The sequence below is a fragment of the Hippocampus zosterae genome, chromosome 7 (genome assembly GCF_025434085.1).
Source record: "Hippocampus zosterae strain Florida chromosome 7, ASM2543408v3, whole genome shotgun sequence".
In the NCBI taxonomy this organism is placed as follows: Eukaryota; Metazoa; Chordata; class Actinopteri; order Syngnathiformes; family Syngnathidae; genus Hippocampus; species Hippocampus zosterae.
In genome coordinates this window covers 13,510,129-13,538,037 of record NC_067457.1, presented here as the reverse complement: position 1 = coordinate 13,538,037, position 27,909 = coordinate 13,510,129, and the positions used below count along the sequence as shown (strand labels likewise).

Below are 27,909 nucleotides of genomic sequence, written 5' to 3'. Positions count from 1 at the left end.
GTTTTTAAGACTTAGCTATACGTCATGGGGATTGAATGAGTTAAAATAGCAATTGGCTTGCAACCAAGTGCTTGGTTCACCCAAAATCAGATGGGATTAAGCTCCAGCAAGCGGTAAAAGAGAATGGATGGCTGGACAGATAAAAAAAGGAATGCCAAAATGGAAACATTTGATTTCAGTTTGCAACTTTGCCTTTTAAATGAAAATTTAATTTTTTTGCTTTGAACATGACAATATTACTCCAACTATGTGGCCTGGAAGACATTGAACAATAGACCTGGGACTCATAGAAAAATCTGTCTGCAGATCCTTCTGAATTTTATTGGAGTAGCCCTGTCCTAGTGTCATCTCTGACCTCTACTCACCTGTGACCTTCTTTTCATCATCATCATAGTTGCTGGAGGTGAGCAGGTGACCAAAAATAAGAGCTGGGACATACATTTTCTCATCCTTGTGCTCCACCACTGGTATTCCTTTACCATTGTTCCAGATAGAGATGGTGTTGGACTCACTGGTGGAAGTGGATAAGAGGAAAATTAATGATTACAACAAGTTAGGACAGAATGAAAAATGTCAATGATTTTCAGACAATGTTCTCCAAAACATGAACATGAAAGAAAACAAATGCAACATTGTACTTACGGGTCAATGTTGATCTTAATGGCACTCATGTTTTTATCCCTCTGTTTGTTATCTGCTGCATTGACTGTGGAAGGAAGAATTTCAAAAGGTATGCTATTTAATTGAATTGCAATCAGGGTGTGCTCAGACAGACAAGTCCACGATGAAAAGATGTCAAATTAAGACTTTTTAAAATAATCCCAGACTGTCATGACATGTTTGTTCTATATAATTCATTTGGATTTGTTTCCAGTTTAATACAATTAAAGATAATTCTGATACCTTTTGTAGAAACTTTATTTGCATAAACATCGCCATTGCTACTTATGTCGCAATGCATTCTGGAATGTGATGTAACATTTTAGCGCTTTTTTTCCTTTTTAGCACTCGCAGCAATCTGTTCAGATGTGGTGAGCTCCCCATTCTGCCTTTTCAATGGAAAACCAGACTGTGACAGACACATTGGACAGGCATGTTTCTGCCAAGCTGATGACTGGCATTTAATATGAATTGTTTCTTCCATTGCGGATTTGGTGGCTGGTAGCCAGGAATAGTTGCAGGTGCAGAAGAGGAAGTATGGTCCAGTTACGTGCCCAAAATCATCTGTCTGAGCTAAGAACATTGAAGGCTTCAAGTGCGTCTGAGCTAAAATGACAAGAGCACAGCTCTAGCAGGACTTGGGTCAGGTGGACTCTTCCAACCACATCCTGCCACTGCTTTCTTCACTAATTTTCTTTGGGAAAGCTATGGACTCATACCACGCTTCCTTTACTCGCCTTTGTTTGAAGATTAAGCCCCCCTCCCCCCCCAAAAAAACAAACAAACACGCAGTGTGGCATTTTGAAGTGGTTTACAATGGTCTGCTTTGCTTAGCAGAGCGCAACAATGTGGTCAGCAACCATATCACCTCATCATCCCAGAATGGATTGCGCATCCGAAAACATGGCGGCCACTGTTTATCAAATTATGTTGTGAACAAACAAGATTTAATTTTTTTTTTAATTATTATATCAACCCCCTATCACCACCAAACATTCACACCAAGCCGTGCACCAATGTAAGTGGCACTGGAGGCAAGGTGGCTGAAGTATCTTGCCCAAGGACACAATGACACATGACTCAGAACAGTGGACCGTCCGGTTACTGGACGATATGCTCGACCACGGCGGCCTGTTTCGTGACTGCTCACTGAACTGACAATACCTGCATTCTGTACAATTAACCTACATATCAGTAGGGGTGCACATATTCTAAGCAGTATGGACGACGACGCTATGGTTCAAGTCTGACATTGTACTTTTGTGCACTAGGAATAGGTCAGGCTCGTCTGAATTCAAGGTCAACCGTCTCAACTGTTGTTTTCGAAGACAAACTTTAGAATAAAACCTAAAGCTACAGGTGTGTTAGACATTGATACACACGTACACATTGGTCAGACTTGTTTTGCTTTTATTTTGAAGTTGACCCCACTGGACAGTAACCTATGAGCAACCGTTGTGGAGGGTTACTTAACTCTGTGGCTAAATAAGCTCGCTGATCACAGGCTCCCTTACTATAAACCAGTCGTGAGTGATTCGTTTTTCAAACTCAATTCACTGTTTTTGTAAAACTGTAAATTGTATTACCGTATTTTCACGACTACAAGGCGCCATTAAAAGTCTTACATTTTCTCCAAAATGGACAGGACGCCTTATGATGCGGAGCGTCTTTTGTATGCGCCGAATTCCAAAATCTGACTGACAGCCGACACGCTGTTTATATAGAGAAAAGGTGGAAGTGACTGTGGCCAGGCATGCGGGAAAGAAGTCGTATATAAGAGAGAGAGAGAGAGAGAGAGAGAGAGAGAGAGAGAGGAGAGAGAGAGAGAGAGAGAGAGAGAGAGAGGAGAGAGAGAGAGGAGAGAGAGAGAGAGAGAGAGAGAAGAGAGAGAGAGAGAGAGAGAGAGAGAGAGGAGAGAGAGAGAGAGAGAGAGAGAGAGAGAGAGAGAGAGAGAGAGAGAGAGAGAGAGAGAGAGAGAGAGGAGAGAGAGAGAGAGAGAGAGAGAGAGAGAGGAGAGAGAGAGAGAGAGAGAGAGAGAGAGAGAGAGAGGAGAGAGAGAGAGAGAGAGAGAGAGAGAGGAGAGAGAGAGAGAGAGAGAGAGAGAGAGAGAGAGAGAGAGAGAGAGAGAGAGAGAGAGAGAGAAGAGAGAGAGAGAGAGAGGAGAGAGAGAGAGAGAGAGAGAGAGGAGAGAGAGAGAGAGAGAGAGAGAGAGAGAGAGAGAGAGAGAGAGAGAGAGAGCGAGAGAGAGAGAGAGAGAGAGAGAGAGAGAGAGAGAGAGAGAGAGAGAGAGAGAGAGAGGGGACAGGCATGCTGGGGAGCAGTCCGCCAATGGGTGAAGGTGGGCGTGTAAGTGGGACGCTAAAGGGACGCCGCAAGCGGGTACCAACACCTGCATAGAGTGTGGCAATGTGCATTGTTGCAAAACAACTTCGGTTTTGGTTTCTAAGAACCCCCAAAAATAAATTCGACAAAGAGACACGCATACGAAGCTCAGTTCAAACTTCAAGCCATCGGTTATGCTTTTGGCATGCGTGCCCATCTCACAGCAGCGGTGAAAAACCAAGTCAAGCAAATGAACTCTGAGCTTGCCGTTATTCCCGGAGGCTTGACTAAAGAACTCCAACCGCTGGACATTGGCATCAACCGGGCGTTCAAAGTAAAGTTGCAAACGGCATGGGAACAATGGATGATCGATGGCAAACAACTTTACAAAGAGTAAGAGGCAGCGCTGGGCGAGTAACGCCACAATTTGCAAATGGATTGTGGCTGCTTGGACGAACGTGTCTGCTTGCACTGTTGTTCGAGATTTTGGCAAAGCCGGCATCATTTCTGTGGAGCTGCATGGCAATGAGAGTGACTCTGACAACGAGAGGGAACGCGGCGTTTTTGATGGATTACGGTACTTGCACAATTGTCCAATTCTTTCTACACACACACGCGCGCTGCCACCATGTTTCGCTCTGTTCTTTACTTTCAAATGTGGGAAAGCTTCACATGAGAGAAATGTTGACTTTGCTGTTACTGCTCCTTCTTTCCGCTCGGCAATGCGTAGCAACTCACACTTTAGCATGTGATGCGTTCAATGACAACTGGGATGTGCAGTCCTCTGCTTCTGATACAGAGGATGAGGACTTTGATGGATTTCTGGGTGATGATTGATCGAAAAACGTGAGAACATTGTACGATGGCTAAATAAAATACACCCGAACTCAGTTCTGCTTTCGTTGCCTTTTTAAAAACGTGTTTTTAGCTTCTATCTGTATGTCTTGGCATGCTACCGTATGCTTCAAGCTAACGTGTTTTTAGCGCGCGCGCATGCATGCCGTATGTTTATAAGCTGGCGTATGTTTTACCACTTCAAAAGTGCGGCCAATAATACAGTGCGGTTTGTCTTGTGTAAAATACAGAAATGGCACACATTAATGAGACTGCGCCCAACCGTACGGTGCGTCGAATGGTCGTGAAAATACGGTATTTTAATAAGCCACCAGTGTGTGTACCCCTGGTATATATTGTTGTAAGTAGTCATATATAGATATATATATATATATATATATACTGTACATTAGAGCTGTCAAACGATTAAAATATTTAATCTAATTAAAAATGCAACTGTCATAATTAACTCAAATCAACAAAAAAATTAATCGTGATTACTCACACATTTTTTATCGTTTCTGAATTTCCTTTTACATTTTTGTCCTAATTTTTCCCCATTTTAATGCTCTCATCAACATGGAATCATGAATCAGTTTTCTATGTTGGTCCTTCTTGCGCTGAGGTCTCTCTACGGTTTTGTGTAGACCTCATTTCGAATGACTACACTTGGTTCGATGACAACACTGGAGACATTTTACTTTCGCTAGGTCGCTACCACTGTAGCGCACCGTCACTGTCCGACGAACACAGAGAAGCTCCACCCGCTCTATTTACATGAGAACACTGTAACCTTCCACACAAAATAGTTCCAAACAAGTAACAATCGCGTCAGTGGCATACATCGTATACCTGTATGATACAGAGAGAGAGAGAATAACAGATAACTTTGGTCTTGTCAGTGCAGCAATATGGCAACTTTTTAAAAGTAAACTTTCCATTCATAAACTCTAAGTATCCGTTTTCGGTGTCTCGTGCTGCCGTGGCTGGCAAAACAGACATGGGCGTGGACTTCTGCAGCGCGCTTGTTGTTTTGTTTCTGGTGTATTTATAGAGCAACGTAACATCCGCTTGTGACGTGGGCCGCGTTAATCTCGCGAGAAAAATTTTAATCCCGTTAAAATTCATTTAAATTAATGCCAATAAAAACACACTAAACTGACAGCTCCAATATATATATATATTTTTAAAAAATCCTCATCTCACCCCTCGGGTGGTGTCCGTCCCTCATTCAGCTCGTATATATATATATATACATAAATAAAGAGAGCGCGAGACACAGACAGACAGACAGACACGCACACATTACAAACGTTGTCTAGATGTGCTCTCCCCCCAAATTTGCAATCAGGAGATTGCATGGGAACATCCCCAAATAAAATGAAATTGTTGACTTACCAAGAATCTCATCAAAAATTTTATATAGTCCAGGTACAAAGGTAATTTCCCTCTGGTTCATTCCAACCTCTTCATCAAAAACCCACATTAGCTGAGAAGAAAAGAAAGGGTCATGTATGAAAAAAAAATCATGCTTACTTACATGACAACTGTAACTGTACATTTTCAAGTCACGGTACAACAGATCATCTTTGATCTAACATTGGGGGCGTTCATGTGAAGGCAAAATGGGAAGTCCATATGCACTGTAATGCTTCTGACCCAAGTGAACATGATTTTTGGGGGGCAAGGGGGTGCATATAAGGTAATTGCAATTGCCCCACGACCACCAAGAATATGTAGAAGATGGCTGTGGCGCACTCACTGTCAGCATGTATCCCAAGGGGCAGCCCAGCGGCACCCCAGCGCTTTATACAGGAGCTGAGAGTTGTCGGAACCAAACCCCGCTTTGAATAGATGATTACCACAAAATGTGACAGGAATCCTGACTTCCTCATTTTGATGGAAAAAAAAACATCTGAATACATGTTACAAAAGTGTTTTTTATTTGTTATTGTTTTGTCGTTCAGTGTTTTAGATATGCTCCTAAGTTTGTGATCAATTTGTAGTTATTATTTATTGATATTGTTTTTCTGGATCATATACCGTAATTCAATTAGCCGGTCAAACAATGTTTAACTATGTTAGTTATTCTTTGTTCTGAGTTGTCCATATTTCTTTTTTTTTTTTTACTTTTCTTTAATGTTAATAAGAGAAGCACTGCTTGAGACTGATTGTTTTGAATACCAAGCCAAGAGCTTGTGGGCTTCATTTGGCCCACGGGGCATGAATTTGACACGTCTTATGGTTGCCATCTTGGGTCGAATAACTTCTTAAAAACTACAGTCACTGCACATATAAGTAGAGCTGGACGATATGGATACAAATCTTTCATAAAATATAGGTCATTTTATGTCACAATAACGATAAGTCGCAATATATTTTCAGTTATTCTATAAAACAATAAACAACATACTATGACTTCTTACCTTTCTCACTTTTTTTTTGAAGAGACAAACAGATATCAAATAAGGAATTCATGCAGTAGTGCTGCTATGTAAAATTATCAAATGTAAACAGAAGAGCAGTAGCCTAGCTAATTTTGCCCAAATGTAAATATCAATAAGAGACATTAAAAAATCATGAGTCGGACAAAAATGTATTTTAAAAAATGTAAAAAAATATAAATAAAATTCTTTACTATAATGATTTTTTTAGAACATTTATGGCATCAATATCAATTAAATTTGCTGCTGTTTTGCTGTTCTAAAATGGATACCTTCCACTTTAACGCAGTTCCAGTGAGACTTTTGGGAAAATTGTTCCCAGGTGCCAGCCAATCGCAGGGCACACAGAGACGAACAACCATCCACGCTCACACTCATACCTAGTGACAATTTTGAGTGTTCAATCAGCCTGCCAGGCATGTTTTTGGAATGTGGGAGGAAAACGGAGTACCGGAGAAAAGCCACACAGGCACGGGGAGAACATGCAAAGTCCACATAGGAAGTCTGGAGCTGGAATCGAACCGGGTAACTTTTAACAGTGAGGGTGATGCGCTAAGTACTCGACCGCCGGGCATTAATTCATTCTTTCCCAAATAGATATAATTCATTATTTGTGTTCACCCATCTCATTATTTATCCACTCATTGAATGCCAATACTTAAAAATACTTTTGCAAAAACGCTATAATTTAGAGCCAGAACTAAAATACGTTTTGGGTGTTTCTTCAAAAAATAATCATAACAAAGGGCTTCACACAGCTTCCCAGTAAGTATCAAGGCTTTGGGAATTATTTCAATATGACAAATCACCTCTATATGGCAGGAGTGGCTTGATCAGATCTTGGTCCACACATGGTGTGTGTGATGTACAGTCTGCAACCCCACGTGAGGTGATGTGCAAAAGTAGTGTGGTGGTGAAAACATGAATAAAGCAGTGTTCATCTTGCAATAAACAGTTATTTTGCAAAAAAAGTGAACTTTTTGTGTTGTTTATGTTGTTATTTTAAAGAAAAGCCAATTTTCATTTACTGTTTTTTAATGTTGCACCATACGGTTGTAATGTGTGAGAACTATGACTTATGACTCACTTGGATTGGATAAACTTTATTGTCAAATGTACTGTATGTGTAACATACAGCATAGATGAAATTTCTTCCCCGTGTAGTTCAGCCTGCCACCTGATGGCAATTGTGTGGCATAAGAATGTTAAGTGAAGGTTTTTGCCCATCAAATCTCACATTTTGCTGTGAAGATGCACGTGTCAAATGACGATCGACGCAAAATGAGAAGTCACACAATAGAAACTTTTCTATCGCCATAGTGATATATATCAGCATATCGCCTAGGTCTATGTACAGGTATATGCGAGGATATTTCATTGATGCACCACCGTCCAATCTCAATTAGACTTACCTGCGTGAGGGGCTCAACGGAGCCAACGTATGTGTCAGGTCGAAGAAGAATGTGTTCAAGCTGCGTCTTCTTTTGGTAAACTCTCTCAACAGACAGCTTGGAGGTTATCTTATCTTTCTTGACCCCTTCCATCTTCTCATCTACACCCCTTCCATTTGCTCCCTCCTGGAAAGATTGACGAATTCAAACACAGACACGTGACTATCAAAACATAAGGAAAGACAGAAGTGCTTAGAATTATGAGGTCCATCAAAATGCGGCTCCAAAAAGAGAACTGTAAATGAAGCGAAGTCTAGGTGCTCAGACCGCCAATGTGCAGTGGCCAAAACGAGTGATTCTCAAAGTCTGGTACGAGTACCATTATCTGTGTGTGCCCCAACTACTGTGCCCACAGACAGCAGGGATAGCACACCCTGCGAGTCTTGTAAGGATAAAGCGGTTCAGAAAATGGATGGATGCATGTACAGGGTGTTCTAAAAGTCTTGAGCACAGTTTGACATTGAATATCTCGGAAACTATTAGGGATAGAAAAACGCCTCTGGTAAATTCAGAAAGCTTGTAATCTCAATTTTTACATGGAATGTTCAAAGATGATCAATTTGAGCACCAATGGTCACACGACACACATCAAGTCAAATTCTTGCCAAACGCCTCCCAGCATTGCATTGTCAATGGTTGCAACAGCTTCTGTTATTCGTGCCTTCAGCTCATCCACTTCTCTTGGAATAGGGGACACATAGACCAATCCTTTCACAAATCCCCACAAAAATAAATCACATGGTGTGTTCCTTACTGGCTCTTTTGATCGATTTACAGGGGCTCCACTGGAAAGCAGTTCGAACTTGTTCAATCACATCTTCTGAAGTTGAGGGGCATCCTGTTTTTTTAGCTGGGCAAAAGCACCCATCCGTTATGAATTTACCATTTTTACAATTTAACATTTACCACCTTTCCGAATTTTCTGCGATTCACGTTGAAAAACAGTCCACGATTCATTCATTCATTCATTTTCCGATCCGCTTTATCCTCACAAGGGTCGCAAGGGGTGCTGGAGCCTATCCCAGCTGTCAGGGACCAGCCAATCGCAGGGCACACAGAGACGAACAACCATCCGTGCTCACACTCACACCTCGGGGAAATTTTGAGCATCCAATCAGCCTGCCATGCATGTTTTTGGAATGTGGGAGGAAACCGGAAAACCCACGCAAGCCCGAGTAGAACATGCAAACTCCACACAGGGAGGCCGGAGCTGGAACCGAACCCGGTATCTCTGCACTGTGAGGTCGACGCGCTAACCACTGGAACACCGGGCCACCCCGTCCGTGATTCCGTTTTTGTAAATTCAGGCACACAAAACGCCTTTTCTGGTTGAGTGAACGCCATTAATTGGTCTGAAAATAAATTTAAAAAATCAATAGCTTTACAAAAAAGTTAATGTAATAAGCTTTAAATGGCTTACATTTTTTTATCTTACTTCCATTCATAAGTTAAGGAGATATGGGGACTTCAAATGCGCCCAAGACTTTTGGAACACCCTGTATTTATTAATATTTGTAGAGTCGTTGTTCCATTGACCAAGGGGTTGGTGGTTTGAGTCCCACCTCCGACTTTACATTGTTAACAAATCATTATGAACAAGAATGTAATTGCGAGAGGATTTTACCACTGTAAGCCTTAAATATAATTCCATTTCCATGCAGTGTAATTTCATATCAATGCCTTTTCATGATCCATTCCGCCATTGGCTTTCAACAAGATGTTGACACATTAAGAGATGACACTCAACACGTCTGCAGTGGTGCAGTCTTGAGAGGGAGTCGTCCGAGTGCATTAAGCCTTCTCTGGAGAGAGAGAGAAATTGTATCGGGAGCCAGTATGAAAGGCCCACTTTAAAATTCTTCCACTTTTTGAAATGCGCTAAAGTCAGTCAATCAAACAGTTATATAATGTTTGTGTTGTCGAGTTAATTTCAACAGCTTTCTGGTCGAAGTGTTAAGTCAAATAGTTGAGGACTTTTTGGAAATGGTCACCAAGCCATAGTTTGGACACCTCTGATTTAGAGTGATCAACTGTGGATCTGAATATTATTCTTAAGTGTTTTTCTTGATAGGTAAAGTGTAAATGCCTGTTTAAAATGGACTACATCAAAGGATCAAGATTTTTTTTGTGATAAATATTACTGAAATTATAGCAAAAGTAGGTTTATTATACATTTTTATTTCAGGGGGTTTGTTTTCTTGAAATTTTTTTCAAGGTAACATTGATTTGATGGGAGTTAAAAACAAGACAATGGCACAAGAATTAAATGAAAGAGATGAAATGATTTTCATTTGAAAATTAGTTGTTACGTTCTACATTTGAAGAATAATGAGCACCTGAGGGAACACTCATGAAAAGGTTTGAGGCCATAAAAGACAAAATAGGTTGGAAACCCCTGTAGTCATGTGTAATCACGTCACTGACTTTTACCTCCAAATTACATAGGCAAGGCACGCATATTTATGGTGGTTTAAAAATACATAATTTGTTTGATGCTAGTAAAATGCATTATTACGTCACTGACTTCTACCTCTAAATTAAGGAAGCAGTGCGCGCATGTTGATTGTGGTTTAAAAATATATATTATTATTATTTGACCCTAGTGAAATGTGTTGGATAAATCTTGAGGATAAATATATTTTCAGCAGTCTAGATTTCAGCCCAGACAACAGGCTGCTGTTCTCTAACCCATATTTAAAGAAGGTACAACCGACAATGATCTCGAAACCCGAATTACTGAAATAACCCCTCCGCCACGGTGTAAATGTCATGCCCATTTAACAATAACATTGTTTTCGGGCGACGCACTTACCATCCAAGGAGAAATCCCACCGCTTCCTGCTGCGCCGTAGGACATCCTTCCTTTGTGATCCTCAAATTTAATGATGCCGCACGGAAAATGTTTTCTTCAATTACAGCGATATAACAAAACACGTTTCAATAGTTGCAAGTCATCGGAAGGTTATTAACTCCCATGCTGTTGTGTTTCACTCTGTTTGGAAAAAAAATATTCCAATACATGCAAAATTGTTTCAGGGCTATTGTTAAAAACCATTAAACAGCCGTTCGAGGCCTAAACTTCCAACAAAGATGCTAACCAGGACACTGTTGTCAAAATACTATTTTCCACACAAAAACATTATATATGATTCCTGTTTGGGTAGCAAAACCAACATCAAAAGAATACAAATTAAGACTTACTAAAATGACGACACTATATATTTAAAGACTTCCGAATGCAAACATAGAAACGATTGTTTGCTAAATGCAGCATTGGACGCCCGGTTCCGCCATTTGCGAGACATCCTACCAATCAGTACGAAGGAAGAGCAACCAATCAGGCGTGTTCTTTTTCAGATGAAAAGGAAGCGCAACAAATCAGGTGTGTTCTTTTTCAGACGAATCGAGTTATCGCCCAATAGAAAGTTCCGTAACAGGTCTTGTCAACGCTAGTCGGCGTTGATATGACGTCGAGTGATATGTAAAGTTAAGCTTCACTTACGGTATGTTACTTCATCAAAATATTAAAAAAATAGGTAAAATGACAAATATGTATGGTCGTGCGAATATATGCGGGTGACCATGTTTATTTATTTTTATTTAATGTATTTATATATTTGTTTTGTGGAATTTTAACGTTAAATTTTAGCATTACATGTTTGCACTGTGGTTGAGAGAGGAAAGTAATTTCATCTGCGCTGTATGTTCCACATACAGCATATTTGACAATAAAAGCTGACTTGACTAAGGCAAAACGAATCAATAAAAGTCACATGCCATTTTCTCATCATATTTATTCAACATTTATTACAATATCTGAAGACCGGGGTAACTTTCACCGCTGAACTAGAGGTTTGCTGGGTTACATGCCAATGTTATCATGACTGACACCATAGTAAAGGTATCTCTGACTTAAATGCAATGAGGTAAATTAGTCGACATTATGTATTGTCTCCCCCCCCCCCCCCACCCCCCTGCAAAATTTACCTTATCAGTATTGACTGTGACAGAATTCAGCTCCACAAAAAAGGACTTTAAAATAACAAAATTATTCGGAAAAACAAATACACTGCTCAACAGCAACGAATAAGGTAAAATTCTGATCTTCATGTGTTTTCTAGGTGAATGATAATTTCAAATGGAGACTCTTCTGTATCTCTCAGACTCTGCCTGAAAAGCTGAGCGTGCTGCCATGATGCATTCCCTTCCCCACCCCTGAGCTGCGCAGTGACAGTAAACTCCGATGAACTATTAAGACACTGGAAGGACTGCATGCTTCCATCTGAAAATTCAAATAATCAGCAAATCAGGTCACATTGTGCAATATTTAGTATTGATGTATCTTACATACCTCCAGAAAACTCAGTTATAATCATGCCTGATTGCAAGAGCCAGCTGACCTCCCCCAAACTGAAAGTTTGGCTGCTGGTCCTGATTGAGACAGACTTGACACTTAATTTCGCTGGCCCAAAGTCAAATTTCCAGCTGATTTGTCCTACAGAGGAGCCTTCAATTCGAGCAATATATACCTACAGGAAGAAATAGCAGTGTTGAGAAAAACAAAGCTGGTAATAAGTTATGAAACAATTATGTTTATTATACTGATAGTTGCACAGAAAGTAATTTAATGGTAGCACCTGTGGAACTTATAGGCGTGCTGTAGCCTATCTCAGTCTTTGGGCAGTGTGTGTGTGTGGGGGGGGCGGGGGGGGGGGCATCCCAGCGGGCACTAGGTACACCCTAAACTGGTTGCCAGCCAATCGCAGGTGACACATAGACAAACAATCATCTGCCCTCACACTCATACCTAGGGACAATTTAGTTTTCCATTAAACTACAATGCATGTTTTTAGAAAGTGGGAGGAAACTAAACTACCCAGAGAAAACCCACACATAGTACGGTGAGAACATGCAAACTCCACACAGGAAAGCAGGTGTCCGGAATTGAACCCTGGACCTCTGTACTGTGAGGCGGATGAGCTTTTTTTTTTGAGGATTTTTTTTCTCTTTCTCCTTCTTTCTACATACATTCTTGCTGCTGGAGGCTGTAAATTTCCCCAGTGTGGGACGAATAAAGGATATCTTATCTTATCTTATCTTACCCAGTTGTCCACTGTGATGAGTGATCATGGTTTATGAGAATATAAATAGATGCTGTGTTTGAAACAATACTGCTATTGTAATGAAGTTGCAAAGAATTGCTACAAGCTTCACAGCTTTAGCTTACAGGGCTTTAAATTCTTATTTCATTATTATAATATATGTGGAAAACCACACTTGAAGCCAATGGCAAGCCACTTACCCAAGTGTCCATCAAATGTGGCAAAGACCAAGGTGATGCAATCTCCCCACTGCTGTTCTGCAGGACTGAACCCCCTAAGCCAAGTAATCACCAAGACCTGCTATGGATACCACCTCAGAAATGGAGCTACAATCAGTCACCTCCTCTACATGGATGACATAAAGCTGTATGCTAAGAGCGAAAGGGACATAGACTACCTAATCCACACGACCATGATCTACAGCAGCGACATCGGGATGTCATTCGGGCTTGAGAAATGTAGTCGGATGGTGACTAATAGAGGAAAGGTAGTCCGCACTGAAGGGCTCTCACTCCCTGAAGGAACAATTGCAGACATTGAGGACAGTTACAAGTCCCTCGGAATACCACAAGCCAATGGCAACCTCGAACTGGCAACAAGGAACGCGGCTACGGCCAAATACCTCCAGCGAGTGAGGCAAGTCCTAAGAAGCCAGCTCAATGGCAAGAATAAGACCCGGGCAATAAACAGCTATGCCCTGCCAGTGATCAGATACCCTGCAGGAATAATAAGGTGGCCAAAGGAAGAGATTCGGACCACGGACGTTAGGACCCGAAAGCTCCTAACCATGCATAGAGGGTTCCATCCCAAATCCAGCACCCTGAGACTGTACGCAAGCCGAAAGGAAGGAGGCTGGGGACTAGTGAGTGTGAGAGCCACTGTCCAGGATGAAACATCCAAGCTCCATGAATACATCAAGGAGAAGGCTCCAACGGATGACGTACTCAGAGAATGTCTCAGACAATGGGGAACAATAGATGAGGCGATGGAAGAGGGACCATCATGGGAGGACAAGCCCCTACACGGGATGTACCTCCGGACCATAACTGAAGTGGCCGATCTCAAGAAGTCCTATCAGTGGCTAGAGAGGGCTGGCCTGAAGGACAGCACAGAGGCACTCATCCTGGCTGCTCAGGAGCAGGCCCTGAGCACCAGAGCCATTGAGGCCCAGATATACCACACCAGACAAGACCCAAGGTGTAGGTTGTGCAAAGAGGCACCTGAGACAATCCAACACATAACTGCAGGGCGTAAGATGCTGGTAGGGAAAGCCTACATGGAACGCCACAACCAGGTGGCTGGCATCGTCTACCGAAACATCTGTGCGGAGTATGGACTGGAAACCCCAAGGTCAAAATGGGAAACACCTCCGAAGGTGGTGGAGAATGACAGAGCGAAGATCCTGTGGGACTTCCAGATCCAGACTGACAAGATGGTAATGGCGAACCAACCAGATATCGTGATCATAGATAAAGGGCAGAGGAAAGCCGTTGTAGTGGATGTAGCGGTCCCAAATGATGGAAACATCAGAAAGAAGGAACACGAGAAACTCGAGAAATACCAAGGGCTCAGAGAGGAGCTGGAGAGAGGCTGGAAGGTAAAGGTGACAGTCGTGCCTGTGGTGGTCGGAGCACTCGGGGCAGTGACCCCCAAACTGGATGAGTGGTTGCAACAGATCCCGGGAACAACATCGGACATCTCAGTCCAGAAATGTGCAGTGCTGGATACTGGATAACAGCAAGGATACTGGTTCTGCGCAGTATCCTTCCTGGCCTCTGGTAGAGGACCCGAGCTGAATGAGGGACGGACACCACCCGGACCCTGAGGATTTTTTTTTATACATATATATCGATTATTTTCCACACCCTTAACACATATACGAACAAACTCACTCATACCTAGGGACAATTTAAAGTGTTTCATTAACCTGCCATACATGTTTTTGGAATGTGGGAGGAAACCGTAGTACCCGGAAAAAACGCAGGGACATGGAGAACGTGCAAATTCCATACAGGAAGGCCAGTGCACCTCTGCACTTTGAGACCGACAAACGTGCATATATATATACACACATATATACACACACACACACACACATATATATATATATATATATATATTATATATATATATTAGAGCTGTCAGTTTAGCGCGTTTTTATTGGCATTCATTTAAATGAATTTTAACGGGATTAAAATTTTTTCGCGAGATTAACGCGGCACACGTCACAAGCGGATGTTACGTTGCTCTATAAATACACCATAACAAAACAACAAGCGCGCTGCAGAAGTCCACACCCATGTGGACCACCCCCTTTCAGAATGGTTTGCCCCAGCAGCACGGGGGAAGTACGTGCACTTTTTTGTACGGCGGGCAGTTTTGAATACAGCGGCACATAATGAACACTGGTGTCCGGTGTCTCGTTATTCTTCAACAAACATACAGGAACAGACTGCTGTGTTCAAAGCAAATTTGAGAAATACGAAGTATGCAACCATGGTTTAAATGCACTAGAGGCTGAGTACTAGTTTACCTTAGATGTGCACTTTATAATGTTATTTTGCTCCGTTTTGATTTTATAAAAAAAAGCTGTTAAAGCAGCTGTTTTGTGACAAAATATTGTTTTCACTGTTGTTGATGGAGAGTATTATTGTGTGAGAGATTATGTGTGAATAACTGCTCCAAGTGAAAAATGTTCATGTAAAATTGAAAATCGAAATTGTTATTTCAGTAAATATTTGCATTTGGCACATAGAAAACTGATTCATGATTCCATGTTGATGAGAGCATTAAAATGGGGGAAAAAAATAGGACAAAAAATGTAAAAGGAAATTCAGAAACGAGTGAACGAGAGAGACGAGAGACGAGAGACGAGACGAGAAATGTGTGAGTAATCACGATTAATTTTTTACTTCATTTGAGTTAAGTATGACAGTTGCATTTTTAATTAGATTAAATATTTTAATCGTTTGACAGCTCTAATATAATTATTTTAACACAAAACTGCAATGCAGCAAATTGGTAAGAAAAAAAAAAAGCATTGTACGTGTGGTCCAAAGTTCAAACTTAGGCTGTGCCTTTCTATGCGGTTTGCATGCTCACTCATGTGACATACACATATTTCCATCCTATGAAACAGCTATTATGAGAGTGTAGTACAGTAAGAATGACTGAATTAAATGTTTAAACTGTGCAGCATATTACTGTGGCTCTCAGACCTAGTGAATTCATTTCTGTAATCTGATTCTAAATACACTAGATCGGTTTGAAGAGAAGCTCTGAAAACGCGCAGAGACAGAAACTGAACTGTTGAGACAATATACCCTACGACTGACTGGCAACCCCCCAGCGACCCTGTTCAAGATAAGCGGTGTTGAAAATGGATGGGTGAATGTTGAAACAAAGGACCCCATTCTTATTCCGAGCGCACGTTGAGCATAAAGTGCAGCCCAACTGTGCACATGGGTGGAGTTTTCCTTTCTTTTGGCCTTTTGCCAGACTTTGCGCTGGTACAATTGGGATAAACTACAATTTTTTAAAAATCAGGTACAGTCCAAGTGCATTTTAGCTGTACTTAACGTTTATGCAAAACGCATTTACCATTTTTTTATTTTTTTTTAGTTTTTCAATTTTCAGTTTGTTTTAAAACTTTTATTTAGGTACAATTTTTATGATTTGCAATACATTACTCATTTGAGTAATTTATAGTACTCATAGTAATTACTGTAATTCGAGTCATAATTTGAGTGCATTTATTATGTGGATGAGGATGAGTGCCCGAGACACCCAGGAATGTTCCAAGGGGCAGTAACCATCCCAGTCAACTAAATATTGAAAACCCCAACCACAGCATAATACATCCAAAATCATCCAGACAGTGTAGGCGCGGTGAAGGAACATGGGTGGAGGAGGGTGTTCTGGGGGACCAGACGTGGCCCGCCATAGCCTTTTATGTGGCTGGAGAAAACAAATCATGCACGTTGAATTCATGTTTCTAGCTAAAATTGCAAATTGTCTTCTTTCTTTGCAGCATTGGAATATTGCAAGCATTTTTGTAACCAATTCATCTTTTAAAATAGTTCATTTTTTAATATTAGTTATTCATCAATTTGGTCGGTATGGTTTAATGTAAGGCGATCACACATTTATAGGCATTCACAGTTATAATGGCCCCTCCGTGGGAAACCATTATTACGATGACACCTCTGCAGCAAGAACTACCTCCCCACCCCCCCACCAAAATTGACATTATAATTTTATGAATATAGGATCATTTGCAACTCTAACTAGAACACAGGAAAGTAACCTCACCCTGATGGGAGAACACAACTTTTTTGATCCGGAAGGAGTAAACATACCATCTGCCAGTCGTTTTCCACCTTCCTAAAGACAGACTCCCTATTCCACGCACATCGATCCCAGCAGTGGATGATCTCAAAGTCATTGGAGATCCGACAGTATTGGTCTTTAGTATTATTGTACAACACATGAATTAGCTTGTCTCTCCTCTCTTTCTCAGTGGGTGTGAAAACATAGCCAGTGCCCTGAGTGCAAAGACAAACACAAAATGTATTCATCGATATTAAGCCATAAGTAGTCACAATATATGTGTGGGCTTTCTCTGGGCACTCCAGCTTCATCCCACATTCCTAATACAGTCAAATTAAGGTTTAGGGCTATCAAATATTTGGTATTCGGATATGCGACTGAAAATTCTATACAATAGGCTGAAAAATTCTATTTGGATGAAAAAAAAAATCTTGGTTAAAGATTCAGAAGAAAAAAAATATTTCCATTTAACTCATTCAGTACGAGCCAATTCTGGACCAAGTCTGAAAAGACGATTTAAAACGTCTTTGGGAGTGAATGTAATAAATAGACAAGACGTTTTGATTTTTAGATCATTTAACATTTTACGTTTAAATCTAAACTGTGCAGACCAAGTACACTATTTTACTCTTTAGAACAGTGTGGCAATTTAGATAAATGCATAAATCTGGATCTATTTTTGCTGGCTAAAACAACACATTTGAGTAAGCCGGGTTGATTTAAAAATGATAAGAAGGAACGGCAACTGTATGGGGCAGTCAGCGCCAAAGTGTCCAGAGTCATTTAGGTCAATTAACTTGAGTGCTGCCAGCCCAGTTGGTGAATGAGTTAAGTCATCTTTTTAACGCGGCTGGCAGAGCTAGCGGGGCTCGCATGGCTACCGGAGCTAGCAACTAAATGCTGGCAGCAGGTGCAGTAAAATACAGTTTCAGCATAATTAAGTCATCTTTTTTTCACGCTCCTTAGTGAGCAATTGAATATCATTTCAGGACAACATTGTGCTGTTGCCTTCAGTAGCAACAGTGGAAGAGAGTCAAGTTAGCTGTCGCACCGGGACATACTGTCACGTCGCGTGTCCGCCAGCAGGTGGCGGGTTTTTTCCTCCGCCATCTGCACACCTGTCCGTAATTTCGGGCTGATTACCCTCCTTTATTAAGAGACTCCGGCAGTCATCTCACTGCCGGAGAATTCCTTACCGTGCCATTGCTCTCTCTCGCTATTTCATCGTTCGATATTACTCGCTGCCTTTTTGCCTTACGGTCACTACTATTGTTAGTCGCGTTGCATCCAAATTGTTATTGCTCTAAGTTTACTGATCTCTGTAGTTCCTCGCTCTTTGTTTTTCCGCGAGCGTTTTCGGTTGTTTCCCTTATTTCCTGGTCCTTATTTGACCAGCGTTTTTTGTTACCGTTTTCCCTGTCGGGCTCTTTCTGTTCGTTATTAAAACCTTTTGTGTTTCATACAAAATCTTTTCGTGTCTGCTTTTCCCTGGGATCCACCTCGTTATTTTTGTTGTGCACGAGGCGATTTTTCATCGCCTCGGGCACAACGTGACACATACTGCCGGGGTTACAACTTCGAAATAAACGTAGACCATGGCATTGATGTCCATATATTATTTGTGAAGTAAGGTTTATTTTGAAGTTAGCCATCTTCCTAACAGTGTCACGCAAATAACCCGGTACTAGAGGAAGAAGAAATGTCTTAAGCATTTTTTTGAACCAAGGTCGAATTATCAAGGACCTGTTTCAGTTCTATAAAGATTATTTGGAAATTCGAACTTGTCCTATGAACGTGTGCCCTATGATTGACTTGTGACAATTCCAGAGGGTGCCCAACCTCTTCCCCAATAGTGATCGGCAGAAAAAATCCACCATTTCTAATTATATATACACGTTTGATCTTTGACTTATGGACTGTAACAATAGTTTCTTTAGCATCAGATGTTTGCAAGTTTGCATTGTATATTACTGCCACCTATGGGTATTACGAGAAATGAACATTATTGACCATTTAGGTACCCAAAGAAAAAAAAAGTGTCAGTAACCAAAAAAAAAAATAGCATTAAAGCTTTACAAAAGTCTGTGGCCCTTTGACACTACAGTACAACTCATATTTACTTGATCATAGAGTACCTGCTTAATAGTCTCTGAATCGGCATCTCCTGTCTCTCCTCTTGCTTGCCTCCAGCCCAGAGACCCAGAGGTGCGTCCTCCCAGTTCGCCTTGTTTTGGTATTTTGGGGGAAATGAACTCTACAAGTTCAACAAGTAACCGTTCTGCCAATTCTAATTTCCTGTCGACGCCGAGGGATTGCTGTCTCTGGGGTATGAAATTCAGATTTGAGAAATTTTTACATTGCTATCAATGCAGCACGAGGTCTGACAGGAACTGACGGATGAAGAGGTAAACACCTACCAAAGCATTGAGCCCAATAATAGTGTGCAGCAGCCAGGTCTCCTGAACATTGGTCCTTCTTGACAAAACCTCTGGATGTTTGCAAGAATACCTCCACGTTACATCAACCACCTGCAACATACACCCAATACATTAATGTTAGTGAAAATATAATTCCCTTTGGTTTAAGCAGCATGAATTAACTGGAGAAATATTTTATACAGCTATTCATTTTCTTTTTTGCTTATTCTAATTAGGGAGATGGGTAACTGGAGCCTGTGACAACTCGGGATGGGTTCCGAAGAGAGTACTTTTGAGTATATACCGATTTGGGTCTGTACTGCCTAGCACTAATTCGTGTGAAATCAAACAGCGACATGATTGGGTTCAGAAGCTTGTACGACTGTGTGGGAGGAGAAAAGTTGCACGGACACCAGCGTAATGATGTCACCCACTCATATAGGGTTTCTTCACAAATGCCAAAAACACATTTCCAGGTTTGGAAGCTAGCGAGATTTGCCCACCGCCACGCCAAACAAATACAATTTATGAAGTACATCGCTATAATGCGGTTCACCATCTGCAGCTTCGCTGTTTCACTGATTTTTTGTGTGCAGTTTTTAAAAGTTTTTTTTTGTTTTTTTTAAACAGTGAAGTGTGTTCTGCACCCTGATTGGCTGAGGGACTGACCAACATGTACAATCTCCGCACCTCGTCTCTGTACAGCTTGCCAAATTTACCTTTGCAAATTTTTGGTCTTTGGTTTCATTGTATCAGCGGCGGATGCTGGTCTGTCAAGGAGTGGAAGCTCAATTTCAGCCTACATCATAAAATGTGCCCGTTTACTTATACGTGAATTCTACTTTCCGTTCCTTTTCAAAAAAAATGAAAAGGATGATTTCGCCATAAGATCGGTGATTGGCTCATTTCGCTGTCAATCAAACGGAGATTCAGCCTCAGACAGATCATTCAATCACCATGCAGAAAAGCTGAGCTTCCGGGCAAGCCAATAAACGACCACTGTCCATTGACTCCCAGAGACGCTGAGTGTCCGATGGGCGGGACAAAACGGTCATTTATCCAATGACTCGTCTTGTTTCAATGCATTGGGACAACCTACACTGAACTCTCGAGACGCCCAGCGTCCGCGCGGTCGACGCGCAGCGTCCACACAGTTTAAAGCACAGTGAAGCTGCGGGAATGAATGAGAAGTGAGTCGTGTCATAACCAGTAATAAGAAGCTGATTCGGAACAAAAGTTTAGCACGTTGTTGCGCATATTTAATCAATGACATGTCCACACAATTGTACGTACACACATGTATTTGATCACTTACTTTTTGACATTTTAGGGGAAGCTGAGCTTCAGTCTTAGAGCAATCGCCTCTGCATTGGATAATACATAGTTCAGTATTGTATAATAACTGTAAAAAATAAAGCTGACTATCAGAGACTGTTACACTCGCGCTGTAAGAAGGAGAGATACCGACGCTCGTTCCTACCGACTGCTGTCAGGCTGCTGGATAAAAATAACAACAATAATAATAATTAAATTATGTGATGTGAAAAACAATTGTAAATAGCACTGCGATTTATCCATTTTGTATTTATATTGCACTTAATTGAACGGTGTTTGTTTTTTCTTCTTTCTACCCACATTCTTGCTGCTGGAGGCTGTAAATTTCCCCAGTGTGGGACAAATAAAGGATATCTTATCTTAAGTACCAAGTACACGTTTATTGTCAAATGTGCTGTATGTTTCACATTTCATCCCTCTCACTTTTTTCTTTTTATAAATCCTACTTCACGGATTTCATTTATCACTGGTTCGTTTTGGAACGTAACCCCCGCGATAAATGAGGGATTACTTTATATATATTTTTTGTTGATACACACTGCACCCTAATCATTCAATCAGTTTCACTTTCACAAGAAGGTATTTAAGAAATGAAATAAAATAAAGCAGGTCATCTTTAACCTGTGGTGAGTGCGACCTGCATCACCGGAGGTTGTTAGAGTTCAGCAGTCTGCAATTGCAGCTTGTAATCATAGCTATTGCACTATTTATCGTTATCATTATTCTCATTCAGAGTTTGTTTCATGTACAATTCACAGAGGGCACGGGCAAAGAATGGGAATCTGGAGGGCAGAGAGAAGCATTTTAAAACGGTACGCTTAAGCTACGATAGTGAACAGGCTTGCAAAAGGGCATCCCACGCCATCACGTCAGGCTGCTGCTCATGATAGTATGCGTGTGTAAGTCTGCGGTAACGGGTCGATTGCGGGAGGTTGGTTGATTGAAAAGTAGATCTTTGGTCAAAAAAGTTTGCGCACCCCAGGTGTGTAGACAATGTGTGACATAAAATAAGTGATTGATGATTAGGATCAAATCGGATTTTTCATTTTTTACAAGACATGTTTATTAACATAAGTACAAAAAAGTAACCCATTTGAGTTGAGTGAATCGGGATTCACTGCTGAAACAGCGAAAGAAGCTGAGCTCTAATTATACCACATGGCATGACAGCACAGTATTTTCTGACTGTAGATTTATCATTAAAAAGAATTCATATTCCAATGTGAAAAACATATTTAGTGTAATTATTTACTCTTCATAATTGTTGTTCCACTCTATTACTGGGTTTACAAAAATCTATAAAATTTACGATGTCCACGTTCCAGTTATGACATCGATCAAAACGCAAAGTACTGCATCAGAAAATGTAAAATACAATGCACACTATCAAATATTCAAGAACTCACACCCATCCATCACTGGATAAATTATGGCAGTCGCCAAAGAAAATTAACAGACACATAACAGCAACAGTGCATATCATGCCAACAGTGCAACACACCTGATCCCGTGAGAAAGCCAGAATATAGGAGAGTTTCTTCCCCCAGCCAACCTCATAGAGTAAAGGTTTATCACAGATGTTTTCACATGGGTCACAGTGTAGCCAACGGCGCTGAGACACAGAGTAAACCTCTGTCCACACATGATCTGAAAAAAGACAGACTACCCTTAGTCTATTTTTACTGAAAAGGACAGAAAATGGTCTTGAGGTATTGCAGTAATAACAGCTAAAATTAGTGATGTGTGATGTTATTATACACCTGTTAATTGTAGTTTGATAGAAAATTGTCTACTCTACGATATAACCCTCGATATCAGGGGTGCCCAATACATCAATCGCGATCGACCGGTAGCTCACAGACTGGTCCCAAGTCGATCGCAAGGTATATAGTGTCTGTGTGTTATTTGTTTTTTTGGGGGGTTCCATCGAACCTGGGGGCTAGTTTAAGGGAGTCACTCCAGAGGGGAAGATGCGGGTGGACAGCCAAACCAAATTGTCCAGCTTGCTATGGGCTGTGCAGGACATGGTGATTCTTGTACAGTGAAACTCCTCTACAACTAAATCATGTTTGCAGCAAGAAATTTTTTACAACAGGGGGGTTTTCACTGTAGCAAATTTGATCTCAGATGTAAACACGCATGCACGCATACACACACACAAACGTATGTGTACATGCACACAAACGTATGTGTACTCTTTATTTTTATTCCAATAGTGCGTAATAATGAGCATGCACTTATTTGACACTTCATATAGTCCGTGTAGAAAGAAAAAAAGGGAAAGAAATTGCGAAATTTACGATCAGCATTCACTTTCATTTCCATCAATTTCCTGGATAAAGTATTTTATTTTGCTTCTTTCTTTTGCTCTTTCATTTTGATCACTTTTACCCTCTCTTCCAAAGTCAGAGCTCTTCTTGTCTTAGCTGCTTGACATCCAAAGGTCCGTTTTGTAGCCATTTTAGCAATGCAATGTTCTTGCTGCGTCTAAAACTAACAATAACAAATACTTCCTGGACTACTGCGCATGTGTAAACCATTGTGGTGGTTGCTCTTGTCATTTCCGAACGCAGCAGTAGAGGTCACTGTTGGATTAGACTTTATTGTCGTGAATTTCATCGCGAGGCAAGTGCAGAGAAAATGATTTCGTATCACGCAACAGCGTTTTTTTTGTTTCGTTGTATGGGGGGTAGGAAAGTGGGAATGGTGTTTATGCATGAAGATTTTTTCACACTCGGTGGGGGGAATTTTCGCCCATGTGGTATTCGTTGTAGAGGTGTTTCACTGTATTTCTCAAGGCAGTACAGCAACTGCAGAGGTGGGAACGGAGAGAGGGAACAGCGAACTGCTGCTTTTGGAAAGTCAATAGTGGGAATTGACATGGGCAACCATAAACGGAGACATGCCCGTGGACGAGGAGGTGAGAGAACTCTGGGAATACTCAACCCATGCAAGATGTAGGCTCCACGAGGCTGGATGGTGAGCCTCGAACAACCTAAAGGCTGACTTCAGGTCCCGATTTGCTCTCATCTATGATTTCACTGCTTTTTACGGATGTTTTAACATTTTGCTGTGGTACTATTTCCTTTGTTTGTCTTCTTTTAAAGTTATCTTCAACAATTGACCTGTTTTGTCAGGTGTACATCATAGGAAACTCTGGTATGCCAACTAAGAAGATTTTAATCATGAGGAAATTATCATTCTGTTCATTTTTTTTCTTTTTTAGGTAGATGACCTCCAAAATGGGAGCAGGATGCGAGCAGGAGTCATGTTAAACGGGTGCGGGACGGTATGGGAGTCATTTTCACCAGGACAGATTTCTTTTTTACAATGGTTCAGGACTGAGATGAGATGGGATTTTTTTACCTATGGGAATGGGATGAAACAGGAGTGAAAATCCACTCCCGTGTCACCCTCCATTGCTTATACAGTAAGTCAAGTCAAGTCAAGTCAAGTCAACAGTATTTATAGAGCACTTTCAAACAGCCATCGCTGCATACAAAGTGCTGTACATGGAGCGATTTAACATATACAATAAACAGTAAGACGAATCAGTAATAAGTAATAAGTAATAAGGCGGTAGAAAGCACCAAGCAGTAAAACCAATAGCAAATCTAAGTCATGCCGAGTCAAACGCCAAAGAATACAAGTGAGTTTTGAGGAGGGCTTTAAAGATGGGCAGCGAGGAGGCTTGCCGAATGTTCAGTGGGAGGTCATTCCAGAGAGATGGACCAGCAACAGAAAAGGCTCGATCCCCTCTGAGCCTCAGTTTAGTTCTTGGTACGTCTAGCAAAGACTGGTCCACAGACCTGAGGCGCCGGGCAGGGGTGTAGGGGCGTATGAGCTCAGAGAGGTAAGGTGGCGCGAGATTATTCAGAGATTTGAAAACAAAAAGGAGGATCTTAAAAATAATTCTAAAATGAATGGGGAGCCAGTGAAGGGATGCCAAAGTAGGAGTTATATGCTCCCTCTTACGAGTACCAGTCAAGAGGCGAGCAGCGGCATTCTGTACCAGCTGAAGGCGCTTGATGGAGGACTGGCTGACTCCAAAGTACAGGGCGTTGCAGTAATCGAGCCGGGATGTGACAAAGGCATGAATTACTGTCTCAAAGTGTTCATGTGAGAGGAAAGGTTTTATTTTGGCCAGCTGTCTAAGGTGAAAGAAGCTGGATTTAACAACGGCACCAATTTGCCGATCGAGTTTGAAATCACTGTCCAGTTTAAGTCCCAAGTTTGAGACCGTTGATTTCAGATAAGGAGATAGGGGGCCCAAGTCTACAGGATGGAATGTACAAGGTCCACTGGGGCCAAACAATATCACCTCTGTCTTCTTTTCGTTGAACTTCAAGAAATTTTGTGCCATCCAGGTTTTGATTTCTTCCAGACAGGATAGGAGTGGCCTTAATGAGAAGGTGTCTTTCTTGCTCAGTGGGACATAGATCTGGCAGTCATCTGCATAGCAGTGGAAAGGAATACCATGTTTCCTTAAGATGGAACCCAATGGGAGCAGATACAGCGAGAACAGCAGAGGCCCCAGAATTGAGCCCTGTGGAACACCACATGACAGGGGAGCAGTGCGTGATTCAGAGCAGCCAAGGCTGACACAAAAGGTCCTGTCAGCTAGATAGGACCTAAACCAATCAAGAGCACTCCCGCCAATGCCCACCAAGTGCTGCAAACGAGTCAGCAGAATACTGTGATCCACTGTATCAAATGCTGCAGTTAAGTCCAATAAAACCAGACACACGTGGTCTCCAGAGTCATTTGCCAGGAGGATGTCATTAGAAACGCGTAACAGGGCTGACTCCGTGCTATGCATCGTCTTGAAACCTGACTGGAAGACCTCCAAGATGTTATGTTCATCCAAGAAAAGTTTCAACTGCATGTGCACCACTTTTTCCAGAATTTTGGAAATGAAAGGTAGTTTGGAAATGGGTCTGTAACTTGACAGCTCATCTGGATCAAGACCAGGTTTCTTGATCAAGGATTGGACCACAGCATGTTTATACTGTTGGGGAACTACACCAGAAGAAAGTCTGCTGTTGATGATATCCAAGACCGATGCACCAACACTCGGGAGAACCTCCTGAAAGAAGCGTGGGGGAAGAGAGTCGCAAGGGGAGCCAGATGGCTTCGTCTGGCGAACTACATCCTCCAAAAGCGCCAAGGACACAGTATCAAAAGAATTTAGGACAGCTGAACATGGAACATGGACAGAGGTATTTGCGGTATTTGGGACCGGAATCCTAGCTGTAGAGACCTTATCAATAAAGAACTGAAGGAATCTGTTGCACATCTCGGCTGAAGAATCCGAGCAAGTAGGCAGAGGGGGTTTGAGTACAGAATCTATCGTTTTAAATAGTGCACGAGGGTTGTGACGGTTGGCTAGAATAAGGTCCGACAGATATTCTCTTTTGGCCTCTTTTACTGTCAGCTGGTAGATACGCCAGCTGTCTTTCCAAATTTGAGAAGAGACATGCAATTTGTCTCTTTTCCACTTGCGTTCAGCTTTGCGACACTCCTGCCTAACTGCGCGGGTAATGTCGTTAAACCATGGCTCGGGTTTAGGCTTTGGCAGCACAATTTTTGAAGGAGCCACCAAATCCAGGATGGCCCGGCATGACGAGTCGAACCAAGAGGTGAGTTCCTCTGTGTTAGACGAGGGTACGCAAAGGTTATTAAAGGCATCAGAGAAACGACTAGCAGTGTGAGGGTTAAAAATTCGGCGTTTACAACTAGGAGCGCCAGATTTCACAGCAGCATGCGATAAGACTACGTCAAATAAAACTGCCATGTGATCAGAAATTCCATTTTCAAGGACTTCCAGATTTGACACCGTTATACCATGAGCAAGGACAAGGTCTAAAATATGTCCTTGTTCGTGTGTCGGGCTGGTCACATACTGCACAAAATTAAAAGAGTCGATAAGTCTTAAGAAGTCTTTTGCTAGCGTTTTTTCCGGACAACATACATGGATATTAAAATCCCCCATTAGGAGAATACGATCATATCTCAGCCTGATTTCCGCAAGAAAGCTTGAAAAGTCGCTTAAAAAGTCTTTGTTGTATTTAGGAGGACGGTAAATGACAGCACAAAGCACCGGGAAAACACGACCAACTTCAAAGAAGGTTGCTTCAAAGCTGTTGGCAGATGTGGTGAATGTGCACCGTTTACATTTGAAATTGTTCTTAAAAATGCTTACCGTACCTCCACCACGTCCTGATGTCCTCGGGGTATCGAGGAAATCACAGTCAGGTGGTAACAATTCAATCAAAGCTTTGTACTCACCGGTACCTGCCCAAGTCTCCGTCAGACACAAAAAATCCAAGTCATTGGAAAGAAAATACTCCCTCAGAATATGGGTCTTGTTCGTCAGCGACCGGGCGTTTAACAACGCGATCCTTGTGGAAGTAGCAATGGGAGGGCTTCCCTCTGTCAATCGCCGAGCCCGGGGGAATTCCCTCAAAAGGTTTCGCTGAATTCCTCCCCGAGAAAGGCGCGCAGGGTAGAAATGCCGTGGCACGATGGAAGAGCCAACGACTGTTAGCAAGCACGAGGCGACGGGGTCGAGGGCACACCACGCCGGAGCGATCGAAGTGTGTCTCAGATCCCGTTTCAGTAAGCTAACTGTATTGTTGAGATGGTGACAAATGTGTCCAATGAACATACCTGTGCTGTCCCAGATGTACCGGGCTTCAAGGCAGAGAGCTCTGCAACACAGTGTAAAACAGTTGGCCCACTCCCCACAGCGTCCCCTCCTGGTTTTGAGAAGCTGCTCTGGATTGTTGTATCTTGTGTTATAGAAAGAGAAAATTCAAGGTGAACATCACCAAAAACATGTCCCGTATTTTCCACACTAAAAGGTGCACTGGATTATGAGGCGCACCTTCAATGAATGGGCTATTTTTAAATTGTTTTCATATATTGCACACACTGGAATATAAGGCGTAATCTACAATGCATCCACTAGATGGAGGTACAGGTACGTCTTTGTCCATCTCCGTGCCTTCTCTTC

The 27,909-nt window shown here is 41.8% G+C and overlaps 2 protein-coding genes across 4 annotated transcripts in view; both read right to left on the bottom strand.

Moving 5' to 3' along the window:
- top2b (DNA topoisomerase II beta) overlaps nt 1–11,037 on the bottom strand; it is a 67,952-nt gene extending 56,915 nt beyond the window's left edge. Inside the window, exons 1-5 of the mRNA XM_052070970.1 lie at nt 10,524–11,037; nt 7,673–7,837; nt 5,215–5,305; nt 643–706; nt 366–511 (exon numbers count right to left, since the gene is read on the bottom strand). Coding sequence (XP_051926930.1) covers nt 366–511; nt 643–706; nt 5,215–5,305; nt 7,673–7,837; nt 10,524–10,568 — 511 coding nt within the window. The 5' untranslated portion in view covers nt 10,569–11,037. The remainder of the gene's footprint in view (nt 1–365; nt 512–642; nt 707–5,214; nt 5,306–7,672; nt 7,838–10,523) is intronic.
- A 450-nt stretch (nt 11,038–11,487) lies between these two features.
- The window catches only part of ngly1 (N-glycanase 1), a 56,898-nt gene continuing 40,476 nt past the window's right edge, over nt 11,488–27,909 (bottom strand). For 2 of the 3 annotated variants that reach the window (XM_052071106.1, XM_052071104.1), the window contains exons 6-12: nt 27,564–27,685; nt 22,396–22,541; nt 19,560–19,670; nt 19,278–19,463; nt 17,172–17,357; nt 12,063–12,240; nt 11,488–11,993 (exon numbers count right to left, since the gene is read on the bottom strand). In XM_052071106.1, coding sequence (XP_051927066.1) covers nt 11,818–11,993; nt 12,063–12,240; nt 17,172–17,357; nt 19,278–19,463; nt 19,560–19,670; nt 22,396–22,541; nt 27,564–27,685 — 1,105 coding nt within the window. In that variant the 3' untranslated portion in view covers nt 11,488–11,817. The remainder of the gene's footprint in view (nt 11,994–12,062; nt 12,241–17,171; nt 17,358–19,277; nt 19,464–19,559; nt 19,671–22,395; nt 22,542–27,563; nt 27,686–27,909) is intronic. The other variant, XM_052071105.1, reaches the window with a different exon arrangement.